Source organism: Pagrus pagrus, assembly GCF_965226575.1.
Source record: "Pagrus pagrus genome assembly, chromosome: 10".
In the NCBI taxonomy this organism is placed as follows: Eukaryota; Metazoa; Chordata; class Actinopteri; order Spariformes; family Sparidae; genus Pagrus; species Pagrus pagrus.
In genome coordinates, this window is record NC_140194.1 from 3,816,873 (window position 1) to 3,834,097 (window position 17,225).

The 17,225-nt window shown below is 44.0% G+C and overlaps 1 protein-coding gene across 4 annotated transcripts in view; it reads right to left on the reverse strand.

Annotated features, from left to right (window-relative positions):
• Positions 1-4,372: 4,372 nt before the first annotated feature.
• Positions 4,373-17,225, reverse strand: part of mob2a (MOB kinase activator 2a) — a 59,015-nt gene continuing 46,162 nt past the window's right edge. For all 4 annotated transcript variants that reach the window (XM_084363955.1, XM_084363953.1, XM_084363954.1 and 1 more), the window contains exons 2-5: positions 11,427-11,587; positions 9,260-9,353; positions 5,112-5,236; positions 4,373-4,852 (exon numbers count right to left, since the gene is read on the reverse strand). In XM_084363955.1, coding sequence (XP_084220081.1) covers positions 4,530-4,852; positions 5,112-5,236; positions 9,260-9,353; positions 11,427-11,587 — 703 coding nt within the window. In that variant the 3' untranslated portion in view covers positions 4,373-4,529. The remainder of the gene's footprint in view (positions 4,853-5,111; positions 5,237-9,259; positions 9,354-11,426; positions 11,588-17,225) is intronic.

Consider the following 17,225-nt stretch of genomic DNA (forward strand, 5'->3'; position numbering starts at 1 on the left):
AACCATACTTGCTACAGCTTCTGAACTTTCATCAAACTGTAGCCTCAATATTGAAGAAACTTTTGTACATTTAAACCTATTAAAAATTATGAAGTACATCACTCAGTTTTTTTTCAAAAACTGTAAAACTTCTTAAACCTATTTCCTCTCTCCTCCTTTGATTTATCAAAAATTGAGCCTCAAAAACTGAATTTTTCGCAGCATTTTAAATTTTTCTTTCATGTGAACAATTGGAGTCAATGCAATGATGACATAGCTAAACACCAGTTATTCACTTATGGAGCAAATCAATCATTTTTAAAATTACCAACATCTCCATGCTGCAATATGTGTATTTTCAGATTTTTGTCTTGATAACTGAATTTTTTACGGTGGTTTCAAATCTGCCTGCACAACAGTGAATGGCTTACTCAATTTGTGAAGCCAATGTTGTATTGCCACTTGCCAATTAGCTCAGAGCGATAGATGACAGTCTTTGGTTCCAGAAGTTGTGGGTTCAATCCTCAAGTGGTCCAAAATGAGCATTGTTGTCAACTGTCTTGTCTTCATATTCTCCTGTTTGTTGCTCAGAATTGGCTAAATTTGCCAATAATAGCCCGGACCCGACCCATCGCTGCGCCGCAGCTATAAGTTTGTATTATTTTTTGTATGTACATATTAGCATGTTAGCTCAATAGCTCCCAGGTCATGTGACCAATTGACTCAAAATCAGTGTGGGATCATGTAACTACACTGGCTGCATGAGATACACCTCTTGTTTTTACGTTTTACTTCTTTTCATACTTTTTTATTAATTTTTATTCTTTTTTATTAATTGTTATATGTAAATATTGGCATCTTATATAATACATGTGTATTCTGTTAAAATGTATCTATCTGTATAATTGACCTGTTGTTTTGTGTGTTGTCTTCTCATTTCAGAGGGCCCCATGCCCGCCTTTGCCTTGGGCCCCAAATTTCTTAAATCCGCTGCTGCGTAAATACAGATCCCAGGTCTGTAGCGTGTTGTCAGATGTAACGTAGCTGCTGACTACAGACACAACTCATCACGTCAGGACAGTGTTGTGTGTTGAAAACTCGTATCCTGAAGTGAACATGTACATAACGCTGTGATCCAAACTCTCACTGAAGTTACATAGTGCAGGAACAAGTGATAGGAAGGCGCTGAGGCAGAGTGTGAGGGCCAAGAGTGGGAAGAAAAATGAGAGGAGGAAGTTTTTTCATTCACTTCAAGAAAGAGTCGAAAAGTTGAAAATAAGAGATGAAATTCAATTTTGAGAAAAAAGTGAAAATAGAGTTGAAGTACAATTTCATGAAAAAAGTCAAAAACTTGAAATGTTGAGAGAAAAAAAGTCAAGAAGAAGAAAGATTTCCAGAAAAAAGTGGAAATGTCAAGCAAAAAGTGGAAAAGTTGAAATTAAGAGTTCAAATACAATTTCATGAACAAAGTCGAAATATTGAGAAAAAAGTTGAAAATAGAGTTCAAGTATAATTTTGAGGGAAAAAGTCAAAAGGTCGAAAATAAGACTTGGAAGTACAATTTCATGAAAAAAGAGGAAATGTTCAGAAAAAAAGTGGAAAAGTTGAAGAGACGAAGTAACATTTCATGAAAAAAGTCGAAAAGCTGAAATGTTGATTAAAAAGAGTAAAAATGTTGAAAATAAGGTCAAAGTAACATTTCATGAAAAAAGTGGAAATGTCGAGGAAAAGGTCGAAAAGTTGAAATTAAGATTTCAAGTAACGTTTTATGAAGAAAGTCAAAATGTTGAGAAAAAAGGTGAAAATAGAGTTCAAGTACAATTTTGAGAAACAGTTGAAATGTTCAGAAACAAGTGGAAAAGTTGAGAAAAAAGGGGAAATGTTGAAAAGAAAGACGCAGTAACATTTCATGAGTAATGTGTAGAATAAAGTCAGTATCAGACTTTGAAGTTTTTGTTCCACTCCACTCAGAACATTACACTCCAGGATGTAGTGAAGACACAGACTGTAGACTCGAGCAGCTCAGTCGCTCCCTCACTGGAGCTGATGGACCAGAAGAGGCGACTCAAAGTATTTAAACTTTATTCTTAAAGTGCAGAATGAAGAAAAAAACTTCCTCCTCTCATTTTTTCTCACCTCTGTCCCTACCACTCCTCTGTAGGGACAGTATCAGTATTTCAAGGTAAAAGTTACATAATGTTGCTTTGAGACAGTTTTTTTATTTCAAAGTTGCAACTTTATAAAAGGTGAACAAATACTGTGAAGTCATAGATATTATCTGGACGACCATTAGAGAGTCACAACTGATGTTTATAAACCTTCACATCGGCTTAATGAAGGTTTAAAAAACATCTTCTAACAGTGAATTAACTCAAGTTTGATTAACTATAAATCTAACAAAGGTTAATGATGTTTATTATAAAGTGTTACCCTGTTTACCAAGACATGTTCACAGGTGAAAGATACACTTCACAGCTCTCTGGTGTACAGCGGCTGTTGACCACCAACACGTCGCTGCTGGATGACTGGACATAAAACACAGACACATAACGCCTCCAGCCGCGGTTAGTGCCGACGCAGACACATCAAAACATCCTACATTTCCCATAATGCAACCAGTAACACGTTGATTTCCAAATCTTTCAAGGGTTACTGGGCAGGTTTTTGTAAAAACATGACCCTGATGACATCACTATGACATCATCAGGGTTTATTCCTCACAGAAGTCTTCTGAGTCACAGACCACATAACAAAACAGTTTACAGACTGACCGACGCTCCTCATGACGAGGAAACTGTGAAGTTCCTCTTTACAAAGAGCGTCATCTTAACGAGGCGACACACCAGACAATCATGTTTTTATTCCTCTTCTTGCATAATTAACACAAAGACATTCATTCACACAAAAGACGCTGAGACAAAGTGGCATTTCTCTCTTTTATTAGATTATAATCCGCAGAGCTTAAAATATTAAATTGCTTTTAACTTAGTTAATAATTAAAATACATAAAAACGAGAGCCAGAACTGAAGAACCCTGCAAAAAAAAAAAGAAATAAACAAAAAAAAAACAGAATTAAAATAAATAAAAAAGGAGAATCATAAACCCAATCCTCCTCCGTACAGAGGCTATTGTCTGACAGAACCCGCTTGCGATTCTTTGTACAGTAAAGTCCAAGCAGACTGTGCATTTTCTATACATGTGTAATGATACCGTCGTTATTATTTCTGAGCTAAATTTTCCTCTGATAATCTTTTTTTTAAAAAGCAAATTTTTAAAGGGACAGATAAAAAACAAAAAAAACAGAACTGGTAGATTCTTGTAGTTTTGCACTGGGAGCACTGGTGACTGTTAAACAGCGGAGCAGCTCCACACCGTCTCCTCCCACCCCCTTTTCTTTCTCTCTGTCTCTGCCGCTCTGGGCCTGCAGACATTACCTCATGTCTTTGTCCTTCTCTGCTGCAGGAGTGGGTGTTGGTGGTGGTGTTGGTGGTTAGCGGAGCTGCTTACACCAGCAAACAGCTCTGATCTCAGCCTCATGCCGGCACCGGTCTGTCTCAAAGTATCGACTCTCTGATCAGATTAAATATCTAACATACAATCTTTATATTTTCTTCTCTGTCTTCCTTTCTGTCTGAGGCGCTGTCTATATGTGTGCTGCCCTCTACAGGTGGGCTCTGGGACATGTTTGTTAGGGGTACACCGGGTGATTATGTGACTAAGTTTAAACACGATCGACATCTGTCGTACGAGGGGGACTGAGCAGTCTGGTGAACGAGGGACAGAGAATGAAAAAAATAAAATAAAATAAAAAAGAGAGAGTGACTTCTCTCTGGCAGCAGTGACGTATTCTCTCAGGTCCTGAGTAGGAAGCGCTTTAATCATCCCCCACATAAACAACCCAAACAGTGATTGGCTAGTATCGCCCCGTCAGGCAGTAACGTGGCTCCCTACTGTCCGGCGAAGTCGCCGTAGCTCCCGCAAGGCCGGCCTCCCCGCCGCTGCAGGAGGAGGAGGGAGGGACGAGCCCGCGGGTGAGCAGAGACGCCTCTTCTCCACACATTAACAACACTGTACAATAAGTAGGTTGAAGCAAAGCAGAGCCCCCTTCCTGTACTGTATGTTAGGTAGAGGATGGAGGGAGGTGAGGGCACCCCCCCAGCCACAACAAAAAATAAAACTCAATAAAACTCCAACAAAAAAATAAAAAAATAAAAGTGAAACAAAAACCAAAAAATAAAAACATACACATACTTTTTTGTTCCTAGTTTAAATTGCAGAGAAGATGGGAGGGATTTGCCCCAATGGGAGGAACGCTCACGCCAATTCCTGCTGGCGTGACAAACCCCTCCCCGCCACCCCAAACCCCCCGAAAACCCTCCCCCCTTTCCTTCCGGCTGGTTGGTTGGTGTCGTAGCGAAATATAAGGGTAGTGGAAGGTCTCTTAAAGTCCTGCTGGCACCGAGGGAGGGGGCCAGGCTGTCTTTCCTTCTCTCCTCTATCTTATCTTCTATCACCCCCCAGGGCTGCTGTCTCGCCGCCGCCCCCCCGCTCATCTCTCCGTCACGTGGTTTTGTGAAGAGGGGGAGGGCGCCGAGGCTGGGGTGGAGGGGGCCGCGGCGGGCGCCGGCTGCGGCGGGGCGGGGGTGCAGAGGATTTCGGACAGGTCGTCCATGATACAGGTCTCCTTGGGGTCGACCAGGTTGAATTCCCTTACGAAAACGATGAAATGTGCATACAGAGTGTTCAAGTGGCCCTGCAGGTCCAGAGCCACCGTCTCTTTAAAGTGCGCCCAGTAGAGGTGAGCCAGCACGTGGAACAGGTACCGGCAGATCTTCTTTACCAAGGACTCGAAGGAGTTGGGAAACTCTTTACCTGAGGGGAGGAAAATGGGACAGGAGAGACTGGATTAGGGACAGGAGTCTGACCGAAAACAGCGATGTGTTAGAGCATCTGCAAATGTTTAACAACGTGTGGCACCCCAAACTAATATCTAACATTTCTTCAAATCTTTATTCTTGGACCCAACTCATTTACTCTCACTGCCCTCTGTTGCTTCTCCCAGTGAAGCCAGCAGGGGGCAGCAGCTCAACATCAGGAGACTGTGACCCTGTACAACAGAAGAGATACTCACCATATTTTGTAGGAAAGATTTCCTCATCTGTGACCAGTTTCTGACAAAGACTCATTACAAAGTCGACATATTGTGGAGCAGTGCACTTCGTCTTCTTCCCCCTCTCGTCATACCAGTAGTATATTCTACAAAGAGAAAAGAGAGACGGAGGAAAACACGTCAGTCCATGTGGTCACACACGCCTTGCGAAATGACATTTACACAACTGTGAACTGTGGATACAATTAATCATTATGATTGTATTCTTAAGAATGTCTGTGGTTCATTCAAGCAGGGAGACAAACAACACACAGGTGAGACATCACTGGGGCTCGTCACCTGACCCTATTTCCTCATTCAGGGAAAAACACACACTTCCCATGACGTTTCAGTGACTGACTGACACGAATACCAATGAAGATTTGAAGATACGGTCTGATGAGACTACAAACCATCTCTTGTGTCTCACACTGACGCGTCCTTATCCAGATATCACATTTGCGTGTTTTCAATCCAAAGGACTCACTGAACTCTGTGACCCAGAGCTTTACTTTCCTCATTGGGCCAAATTCCCCCGCCGTCGCTACTGGTCAAACATTTCCAGAGGTGGTGACCCAGATAGATAGAAATGTACAGCAGGTCAGCACCTTAAAACTGCATGAACGAGCAGATGTTAGCGATGTAACGAGGGAGTGAATCACGACTGATAGGTTAACCGCGGAGACGCGAGGCGAGCCGACTGATCGCCGAGCTGGAAAAGGTCCGATTAATAATAAGATATGTGTACATGTGTTAGCGGCGCGGGTCTGGGAGGCAGCGGGTCAGACATTACAAATCCTGAGGAATGTAAAGCGTCCACATAACTGACCCTGCAGGAGGGAGACCTACTGACCACAGCACCAGGACCAGACTCTTACAATACACTTACTCACACAGGATTAGACTGTGTGTGTTTGTGTGGGAGAGACTGACTGAACTACAAACATGCCTTCTCCACTCCTACATCCCACTCAGACATGAAACTACGGCCATGCACAGAAGCACATACAGCTGCAGGACGAGTTACTTAATGTTTATGAACAGACGGGTTTGGGCTTTAGAGCGTTATCTTCTATTAATCTTTACTAATTATTAATTTGATTTATGCAGTTTTTGCTTACTTAAAAGCTTCTGTTGTCTTTTTAGTTCTGTCCCTTTTTTGTTGTTTTGCAAAGGGATGAGCTACTTTTCAACTGTTTTCATTTGTTTTTATTTTCTCATTATTTAGTTTAATCTCCTCTTTCCTGTGTTATTTCCTAGCAGTGTTACAATACTGGAAACTCTAACCTTGAAATGTATCAATACTCAGTACCAATGTTTGACATCGACACGACGATGAGGGCGTCAAGATTTTTTAAAATCTCATTAAAGGATATCGTTAACGAGGCATGCCTACTGTGTATTAAGCACAACAGCATGAGTTAATTTACTTCTGGTTTTTAGTCAAATGAGTGGGAGGAGGTGGATCACGTAGAAGGAGAGAAGAAAGAGCGAGAAGATGCAGGTTCTGGTGTATCGATACCGCGGAAAATGCGTATTGAAACTATTTAAAATATTCAAAATTGATGTGCATCGATATTTGGATCAACTCCTGGATAGATTATTATTTAGTTTTAGGAGTTATAGGATGGGGTACTGCAGGTGGAGTTAAGTGCTATACTATTATATTGCTATATGATATCAGGCTTCACCTGCACAGCTTGGATGTATAAAGGACGTAATAAAAGCATAAAAAGTTTGATCATGAAACTGCTTATAAGTTTGACACTTAAATTAAAAAAAGTAAAGTATCTGATGAGATTAATCTGTGTATTTTCCGAACCAAATCCAAAATGAAACAGACTATAAAGAAACCCGAGGTTAATGTACAGTGTGAGCGCATTACCACACATCTCCCTCTCTCCCACACACACCCATCTACCCACCCATCCGTACCAAATGGGTCTAAATAGCTACCAAATGGTTCCGTTCGCTCATAGCTCATGGAAACATTTTCTTCCTAAAATAGTGCTGAGTGCTGCCTTCGGGCCGGGTCTCTGACGCTGCTGTGACTGTGGCTCAGTCACCACAGAGGGGAGGGGGGGGCGAGGGCACTGGTGCCAGGTCCTGCACGGGCAGGAAAGGGTGGGGTACCGGGGCAGGGTACTTTCATAAACGTTGGGCCTCGTCTCAGAAACTCAGTTTAAAGTTTTTAAACTTTTTGTTAAAAGTGGAGACGAACTATGTCAATAACACTCCTGTGCTTTTCCTCTCCATTAAGACATACCTCTGTTTTAAACAGGTCAATGCACAGTGCAAACAAAAACATGCTCATCTGCACTAATCTCTTTCGCTCTTCACATACCGCAGGCAAAGCATGTTCGCCTCGAACCTTTTCTCAGGGTGTGCGGTAGAGCCAGTTACCTTCAGGTGACAGCAGTGGAAAATTCCACACTTGACAGAGAGGTCGACTCGTGACAAGTCTGTCATATGTGTGTCACGTCTCAAGTTGTTGTTTGCCATTGTGCCATTTACTCTCCGGAGAGCGCAGGCGTGTAGCCTGATGGTAATGTGTTAGGAGCTGTGTGTGTGTGTGTAGCGAGTACAGTTGTGGGTAATCAGGTTTTTCCAGCCTTCAGTTTACACAGGGGGAATGAAGGCCTCTCTGCAAAGACAAGGAGCTCACACATAAAGATGGCACCCCGCCCTGACAGGGCAAACTAGTTAGATAAATACTTGCATTTGGTCACCTCCCCCTCTGTTAACATGGCATGAACAGGCCTCCGTGTTATGATTATCTTTAAACGTTTAACTACTGCAGAGGTATGCCAGGCTTTACTTTACTGTACACAGTAGAAATTAACCACCTTCGAAGAAAACTGCAGCTGCAACAGCCCTCTGAAAACATCACAGACATTTGTGAAAGAATCTGTGCGGGGGACTTTAAAGGGCAATTTCACCAATTGAAATACACATTAAAGCGCGTTTACAGGTCTTGGAGAGTAGTGCTGCATCTGATGATGTTAGCAGACGTTCAGATAGCAGCAAGAAAACACTGGACAGGCAGGACCGCAGTGGATTAAGGTGAAGTTACACCATGTCCATCCCCAGTCGGTCTTCAGTTTCTCGCTGCTCCACTCTGCGGTCAGATTGTATATAAATTGATCCTAATGCGGCGGCTACACTGGATGTGTTTGACGAAGTTATGGATCTTGAGAGGAGACGAAACTAAATGATTTACAGCTAGAAGCACATGGTTCTACTTTTGCCAGACTACATAGTCATACTGTGTCTCCTTTAGCCTTTTTAATCTTTCTCCGACATATGGACACTTTTACTCAGAGGATGACTTCACCATCACAGCAGGCATGACAATGATCTCTAAAACTCCTGTGTTTCTGACATATAGTCTGGAATAAGAGGTCAAAAACACACAGAGAATCCAGATTTTTTTTCAGCCAATTGACTGAAAAGAAAACTCACCCAAAAGATAATCACATGAGGGGATTCATTTGCTATTTCTAGACCTCTTAAGTGGCACCCTTTTCTTCCCGTGACTCAAAATCTGTGCATCTTCTTCTGTGATAATGACATCAGTAAGCAGGGACAGTAGCAATTGCAATTTCCTGACCAGTAAACAGGATATCTTTTTCTATGGTTTTGCGGCACAGACAACAGTCTGAAAGCACAACAGAAAAGGGGGTAAATGGTTTCTGTGTGCAGCTAAGTATTGTAAGAACAGGAAGGAATTTGGTACTAAAAACGCTGTAGACCACTTGATTTTTCCAAGTCAGACAGCTGAGGCGTCAGTAGACCATATTTTTACTACTATTGGGTTTTTAGACTCGAAAAAAATGTGCCACAGCAGAGACACAGCAGGCACGGAGACACACAGGTGCCATACTGAACCCACCGCAGCTCTTAGGTAAATATACATCCTGCTGGAGTACATTAAGCTGCATACTGCACATTCCAAGATGGACTGCGTGGTGGGTCGTTAAAATGAACCCGAAAGCAACCCTCCGAGCTGCGACAGTCGGGAACCGTCCCCTTGATAAATTAACCAATGGGACGCTAGATTTCTGATGAATAAACCAATGAGCCCGGGCAGGTGTGCGATGAATAAACCAGAAGCGGTGGAGATAACTTACGTGTTGCAGGCCGTCATGGCTTGACAGGTGTCCCCAGTGCAGAACTCTGAGATGGTGCTGTACTGCAGGTTGATAAGATTGAAGAACGTTGTTGCTGCGACAAAAACAAGAGAGAGGAAGAGTTATTACACAGGTGTAAATCACAGAGGACAGTCAAACACTTAAGTACCACAAAAATGAAGGTGAACTTCTTGACACTGTCATGTCACTTTCTTCTGTGAAAGATGAAGACACACCTACAGTGCTAAACACTATCTGTCACTTTGATCAGTGGGGCAATCGTAGTCACGTGTACAACAGTAATCTGTCAGGTCAACACATCCTTCAACAGTGTGTGAGCCTCAGAAACAAACAGAAAAATGGGAGGTTGCTGCAGCGTTGGCAAGCACGGAGAGTTGTTGCTCCAGCGACTGGAAACTGAAACAGGTATTTCTACTGTGAGGAAAACTCCTCCACAGCCTGTTCAACAAAGTATTGAGTAAATAATGGGGTCTGTTACAGGTGAAAAATGTCAAAAATGTTTTGTTCTGTATGTGAGATGCAGACGCGTGGGATCTTCCTGGTGTGTTGACATTTCTTCTTCGCTAACAATTTGCTTGAAGCATTTTTAAACTGTCAGCAGAGCATTCTCGGTCATTCAGTGTTGATAACAGATGTCAACATAATCGTCCCCAACTTGCTAAATCACTTTAATCAATAAATAAGCCATATAATAAAAACACTGACAGTTTCATGGTTGACTTGGATTTCAACATCTAAACTGGTAACAGACAAGATTTTTGTAAATGTTGATTGCACAATGGAAATGGAAATTTACAATTTTGCTTTAACAAAGCAATTTTGTCTGAGGGCAGACGCTAAAGCTCCCAGGAAAATGAAGGCTGATCCAGTCGTAATAAAATAAAATAAAAGCATGTTTCGTCCAGTGTTGTTGGTAGTTGTAACTCTGAGGAAACGGGGAACGATCCAGTTGTCTTTGCGACGCCAAAAATAATACTACTTGGACTCTCTGGAGGGGCAGAAGTTTTACTGTTTCCTCTTCCACCTCCAGAAACATAACGTGGATCTGTGATTCAGAGGGTTCACCGGTTCACTCTCTGTTCAACCTGCAGACAATGATCTCGATCCAGTTTGTGAAACCTATGATTTTATGTCACGTTGAGCAAACAATCATATTTCTTGATAAAATGGATGCACAGTGTGAAATGACTCTTTGATATCTCTTTCCATGTGGAACGAACAACCCAAGGACACTTTAAAGTTGTTCTGTCCCACAGGACCGTCCTGTGTCTCCTGCTCAACAAAGTAGCTGCTGAGTGGGGAAATATTCTGCACTGTTGGTTTTTCATGTGGGCAGAATTTAATGACTCCACTCATTATTGATTTGTTTTTTTTTGTTTTTTTAAAAACTCTACTCAAAACATTGGCGCAGCCCTCTTTTTTGTGATAAAGCAAAAGCCTAATTAGTGGTAGATACAGGATGATACAAGCCTGCTTATGTAACTTCCAATTTCAACACATTACCATGTGCAAACATGTCCCATCTGCTTTACGTAAGAAAGTTTTATGACTCTAAAATAAAACAGAAAGAAGAATGTTGTTTTGTTTTTTTTCCTTTTCCCGTCCGAGCACCTGGCTGGTTTGGATACGTAACCAAAACAAAGTCCGGGAGACGGACAAAATAAAAGAGTCTCACGAGATCGATCGAGCTGCCGGGACGCAGCGAGTTTACAGAGCTCCAGAAATGATGCTCGTAATGACAGCTATAAATTCCAGTAACAGTTGAAGCTGGCAGTAAACGATTGTGTTTAAATAAGCGGTGTGTGTGTGTGTGTGTGTGTGTTTGTGTGTGTTGTTATTGGGAACAGGCTCAACACTGTGCCAGGCCTGGATCATGTTAAGGGCTTGGCTCTGTCAGAGCTGCATCTCCAGCACCGCTGGAACATCTCGTCAAATACATACCGAGTTGGAAAAACAACTCCAAACACTTGAGGAAAACTATAAATAAGTCGAAGCGTGACTCAAGAGTTTTTACGTAATAAATCAGGTAATAAGAGTCTTCTACATTTTAACGATGCCCATAAGAAATTGCTTGTACAGGCTCTACAGGCTTGCTTTTACTGTTTGAGCTCCATGTATTCCCACACGTATCATCACAGTCACTTACTGTTGCTGGCTAGCCATTCGTTGAGGTCTATCTCTCTGGGCAGCACCACCAGCTCCTTGAGGTCAAAGTCCACCACGCGGATTTTTGTGTACTCTAGCTCCAAGTACTGCTTCTTCTCTTCTGTCGGAGGCTTCTTCCCATTTGGCTTCGTCTTCGACTTCCTGCAACACAGAAGAAGTAGAAAAGGGACAGGTTAAGGAGCTGCGAACAACTTGATGAGGGCAATAAAATAATAAGGAAATTACAACGTAAGCTCTTTGCTCAGCGCTCAGACGACATGATGCCACTGCAAAATATATGGAAGCCTACCAGACATTCAGGTAGTGCAAGTCAAATGCTGAGCCAACACAGTTGCTTGACGGGTTATTTGCTATGCAAATCTAATAAAACTCAACTGAAAAAGTTATAAAAGAGAAACTTTCTGCAACTTTTTCCATAGTGAACTCACAGCAGACCTCAGCAGACCAAACAAAGAGTCCTCTGTTGCCGTATCTGACCCCTAACTCCAACCTCCGACCTAATGTCAGCTCTATAGCCTCGGCGCAGACAGCCGTCCCCAGCGCCTTGTACTTCCACTGCTAGTTTTAGCGTGAGGATGTCATATCACACTCTTCCTGCACTTCCAGGGCTGTAACCTCTCCTCCACCCAGCCCCCTGCTCCCAGCTTGTATCAGTGGAGGCAGTGCAATCTGGGGTCAAAGGTTGAAAGGCTTGATACATGAGTGAGACAAACGCACAGAGGGAGACTTGTCTGGGACGGTCGTTGCAAAATTCAGACTAATGTAATCGACAGCCCCAGACTTTTTGAAAGTTGGAGCTTACAATAGCTAACTTGATTAGTTTTCTGTTCAAGGCTTTCCTCTGTTCCCGCTCCCAACTTTTTCCTACATCTTCAGTTCTTCTTGGCTCTGCTACCGTTGTTTGGGTTTGCTTAAGGACAAGGGAGTTTCCGTTTGCTCCTTGAATTTACTGCGCTTATGTTGACCCTCATTTCCGCTCATCTCGCACTCACCCCCTCTATCTCCAAGTTCTCAGCCCTCCGTCTAAACACACTGATCCAGCCATGTGTTCTCGGCTCTACCCTTTCCTCCCAAGTAACACTCCTCCAGATCCCCCGACAGACGGCGGCTCCGGCTCCTGGACCAACGAGAGCTCTCCTAACGGCAGTAATGACGAGGGGGATCATAAACACTATTTTCCAGCAGCAGCCAAAAACCCTTCTCACTTTCACTCGGGCTCTGCTGCGACTTAACAGGACAGACGCAATGACTGGTGGGGTTTCTGCAGGAAATATGGGGAGGGGGTTACATTCACAGTCCAGGCAGAGATATCAGAAATAGATTTAGGGAGAGAGGATTGAGAATAGAAGGGGTGGAGTAGTGGGAGCAGAGGAATGAAGAGAGGAGGTAGATCGACACAGGCCCAGCTGATATCCATGGGAACTAATAAACACGTACAAAACATGAACGGACCGTGGAGCACGAGGCCTCTTGGCCGGAGCACGGTGTTCGAAAGGCCTTTGCAATTTAATTCCCCCTCTCCAGGAAGCGTCGCCCTGCTTTTCCACCACAGCAAACAAGGGAAGGCATGTCAACATGTGGATGCACACAGAGCCTGCAGCCTTTTGTAAATGTTTAAATCCCCCCCTCTCCCGCCCCTTTAACATGTCTGCTGTCATCTAATTTAGCTGTCAGGAGAAATGCTTAGCTGCAAACTGCCTTTGGGCCTTCTCTGGAAAACTGAGACACACCGCTCAGGTTCTGGTTTGTTGGGTAATGATTCATCGAGGTACTGGGACTCTTCCTATCAGGCAGCTCGTGAGCTTGTTTTGGCCTCATTTAAGAACGATGGACACCGCAGATTACCCTGCTGGCTAATTATTTATGAGTGACCACTTTCTGTTTCACCGCTTTTCTCCTGTTGCTCTGCTCTTTATTTCAGTTCCTTGTCTGTCTTAAAAGGCCTGTAAGCATTTCTTTTCTGTCCGCTCCTTTTTTCATAGCTGCAGGCTCACCTGTCCAAACTAGCACCGTAACGACCGCATCAGCTTCTTAAGAGTGAATACTTTCTGGTTTCTTTACTCCTCTATGACACAAAACTGAATATCTTTGGGTTGTGGAGAAACACCGAAAGAATTTCTCACCATTTCATAGACCAAACAACTTATCAACAGATTAATCGAGAATGAAAATAATCGTTAGTTGCAGCTGTAGTTCACACAGCCAATAATTCACGGTTCACTCCCATCCTTGCCCTCTCTTTTCATCTCTATCTGCCCTTGCCTTTCATCATTCTGTCCCCTACTATTATTAACCTCACTCCACGACCTCTACTCTGACTCACACTTTAATTACCGTTCTTTTTTTTTTTTTAATCTTAAGGCTCCTTCCTGCATCTGTTTAAGCATTTGTTCCCTTCTTCGTCCCCGTTATCTCCGTCTGCTTCCTTCTCCCCCTTTCTTCCTGCTAATGTGGGTACAGACGGCTTCATGTGGTCCGTGTGGTTTTTTTGCAACCGTGAGCTACATGTTCCATCATGTGAAAGAGCTTTAGCAGAGGATGGAGCTTCATCCACAGATACCGTCAGCTCTCGCAACTTTTTCAAAGGCTTCGCTAAGCCCCTTAGAAGAAGAAGAAAAAAAAAAGAAACGCTCGGCTCCTGCGAGAGGTTCAACTCGGTTCTTTCGGCTCCCCACCTCCCTCTCTCCTCCTCCCTCCTTTCCTTCTGAAAACATTCTGTCTCACTGAGCTATTTCCTGCCTCTCTCCCTGTGTAATTTCATCATTTTCCATACAAACGCCTCCTCCGCTTCTTGCGAACATTTGTGTGGTAAGGGGAGGTGAAATTCTGGAGCCATTAGTTTATTTTAGGATAAAGAAAACTTCCTCTATGCCAACACTCCTCCCCTCATACGTACATAGTCCGTCCTCACTACAACACACACACACACACAGCTTAGTCTGTTCTTGGTGAAGATCTCCCGGGCAAGTCTTTGCCATAAAAGGCAGCAGATGCCTCTTTCTCCTCACCAGATCAGGGCAGGCCAGAAGGCAGGAGTGGAGGGGAACTGAGGCCAGGGCCAGGCACATGTCTCCAGGCTGAGGAGGTGGGGGCAGCCGCGGCCTGCCTGGCACCAACAGGAACCAGTCTGTGATACAGACTCCACAATCTAGAAACCCCGGGTCAGGCTCGGTGGAATAACATGAGTCCACTGAGAGCCATGAGACAAATCACGTGCACCGACACTGACGTCTTTTGAACTCTTCAAGTTGAGGTGGAGGGTGTGAAGCATGAAGACACACATGCTGATGCTTATCTGCAATTGCATACAATAAGGAAACAGGGTTGTATAGTCGGGTGACACGGAGGTCAGTGCTGCAGAGCTGAGGAGTGACTGACCTGACAGCTGTTCAACTCCGTCTGTTAGTCACTCTCTTATCCCTTTCACTTTTCTCACCAACGCCACCTCCCCCCTGCAAACTACCTTTCCTCCTGTACACTATCAGCAGCACCCAACTCACACAAAGGGCTGCACACATAAACACACACGTGCACACACACATAGACACACATGTCTCTGGCTGTAGCCCCCCTCTCCACCCCTCTCCCCTTCCAGCTGGTCCACAACAGCTGCGTCACTCACGAAGCCTGATCCCACCAGAGACCCCGAGAAAGTCCACAAGAAGAGAGAGTCCTGTCTGAGGCCTCGGGAGTGTGTTTGTGTGTGCAGGCACGGTCCAGCCTCGATTAAAGCGTGTCAAACGTACATCTCTTTGGCCTCGCTCGCAGTGGAGCACGTAATCAGCTGCTGTATGTTAGCTGACTGTGGCAGGCTGCTGAACGCTGAACGCGCTTCGCTTCCAAAATAAAGTTTGTGGAAGGAGGAGCAGCTTTCTGGCAGGTACGCCACAAGCCCGACTCTTTTCCCGAACATGGTTCCAATTAATGCTGGAATCACTCGGGCCACATTACAGAGCTATGCTGGAGAATTAGTTTAAGTGCTTTGTCTAAAACACAACAATTTGGTACTAAAGAGCTCCTTCTTCCCTCTGTGCACCCCCTCACACACCAAAACATTCAGGATTTTGATTCGGTTCTCTCTCTGACTGAACACAACTTCACTCTGCAGCACGTTCAACAAAACCCATGTAATGACTTTCCCCCTTAAGCCTGCTGCTGCTGCCAAACCCGATATTGCACAACTGTTGCTTGAATTGGCCTTCTGGATAGCAGAGGAATCCAACTATTGGCATATGGATGCAGTTAACCTGATCCGCTGGGGTGAACAGCACATGTAACCGTCCAACAAAAGAAGTCGATCATCTACTATAAAGATGGCGGGTGCTTGTAGTGATCCGAGAGATTTGCTTTTGACTTCTGCAACTGGCACTCAAAGCCACATTTTTAAAGATATCTAAGCTACAGGACATTTTCGTTATCTATCTGGAACAAGAAGAAGTTCTCGTCACCACATGGTCCCAATACATTACCGGTTTACTTGAAAACACCTCTGCGTTTATGACGAGGATCGGAGAGGAAGCCCAGAGGAATCAACGCTTCTAACCAAGCTGACCTTCAAACAAACACCTGATAGGTCAGAGGAAGAATCAATCAAATGTCAGGAAGCTGCTCACTCCTTGACAAACCCCTTGTTCAGGGTTTTAGAAATGGCAGTAAAACATCAATAGCAACAGGATATCGCTTCAATCTCAGCAGATAAGACTTCAACTGAGTGAATGAACTCTGCCATTTTGTAAAAAGAGTAGCATCAGTCAGGAAGATCGGTTTTCTCCGAGCCTGGCCTCCTGATCTATTTCAGGATTCAAATTGAATAGACTCAATGGCTTTTTTTCCCCCGAAAAACCACAGTCAGAGGGGAGCAGGCAGTCTGAGCACACCAGACTACACCGCAGCAGCCATTACGGGGCTAAAAAGAGACAGAGTTAAGGATGGACTTAACCAGAGGTTCAGCCTCGCAGTGCTTAAATCTCCAGAGTAACTGCTCCGTCAAAGTTTCTGCGTTTCTGTCTGTTTTAGTTCTGGAGTAAAGAGATAAGATGGAAACAAAAAACAAAGAACTGCAACAACTTAATCAGTACCATCACTGTGGGCGTCAGCAGCACTGTAAATCAGTAAATGAGAATCGTAGCCAAGGTGCCGGTCTTAACATGCACAGACACACAAGTGACCCTTCCCCAGCACAGTCCTGGCTTCCTCCTCTTTCTCCTCGTCATTCTGCGCTAAATCCCATTCAGTGGCTCTCAGGCCTGCAGAGTATGTAAGGACCCCCTGCCAGCACCATAATGGGGCCTCATCAACATCACAACACACGTGTGTGACAGGAAAGGGGGAGTTTGGGGATGAGACGAGGCCGAGCCGCTGTTCAAACACTCCGCTAATATTACCTTGCTGGTTAGCTTCAACATTGATTTGCCCGGATAGGAAGCGACTGATGTGGATGATGTGACTGAAGAGCTAAATTAGATTTTCTCTACACTCTGATTGATGCAATCAGTCCATCTGAATGGAAAACAAAGAGGGAATGGGTGCGTGTGAGTCAGGATTTTTCTCCCCACACTATTCAAGCCCGAGTTAGAGAATCCTGAAAAGGTGTCAAGATTACACAGGACAACATCTTCCCAGGGTAGTGGACCATTAAAGTTTTCATACCTGCATTCAAGCCAAGGGCACTGAAGCATTCACTCAAGGAGGAAACTGGTTGAAAGTGGAGCTATAAACAGGTCCACGGCATCCCCCCACCCCCTCGTAAAACCCAAAACTATGCATCCTTGTTAAGTTT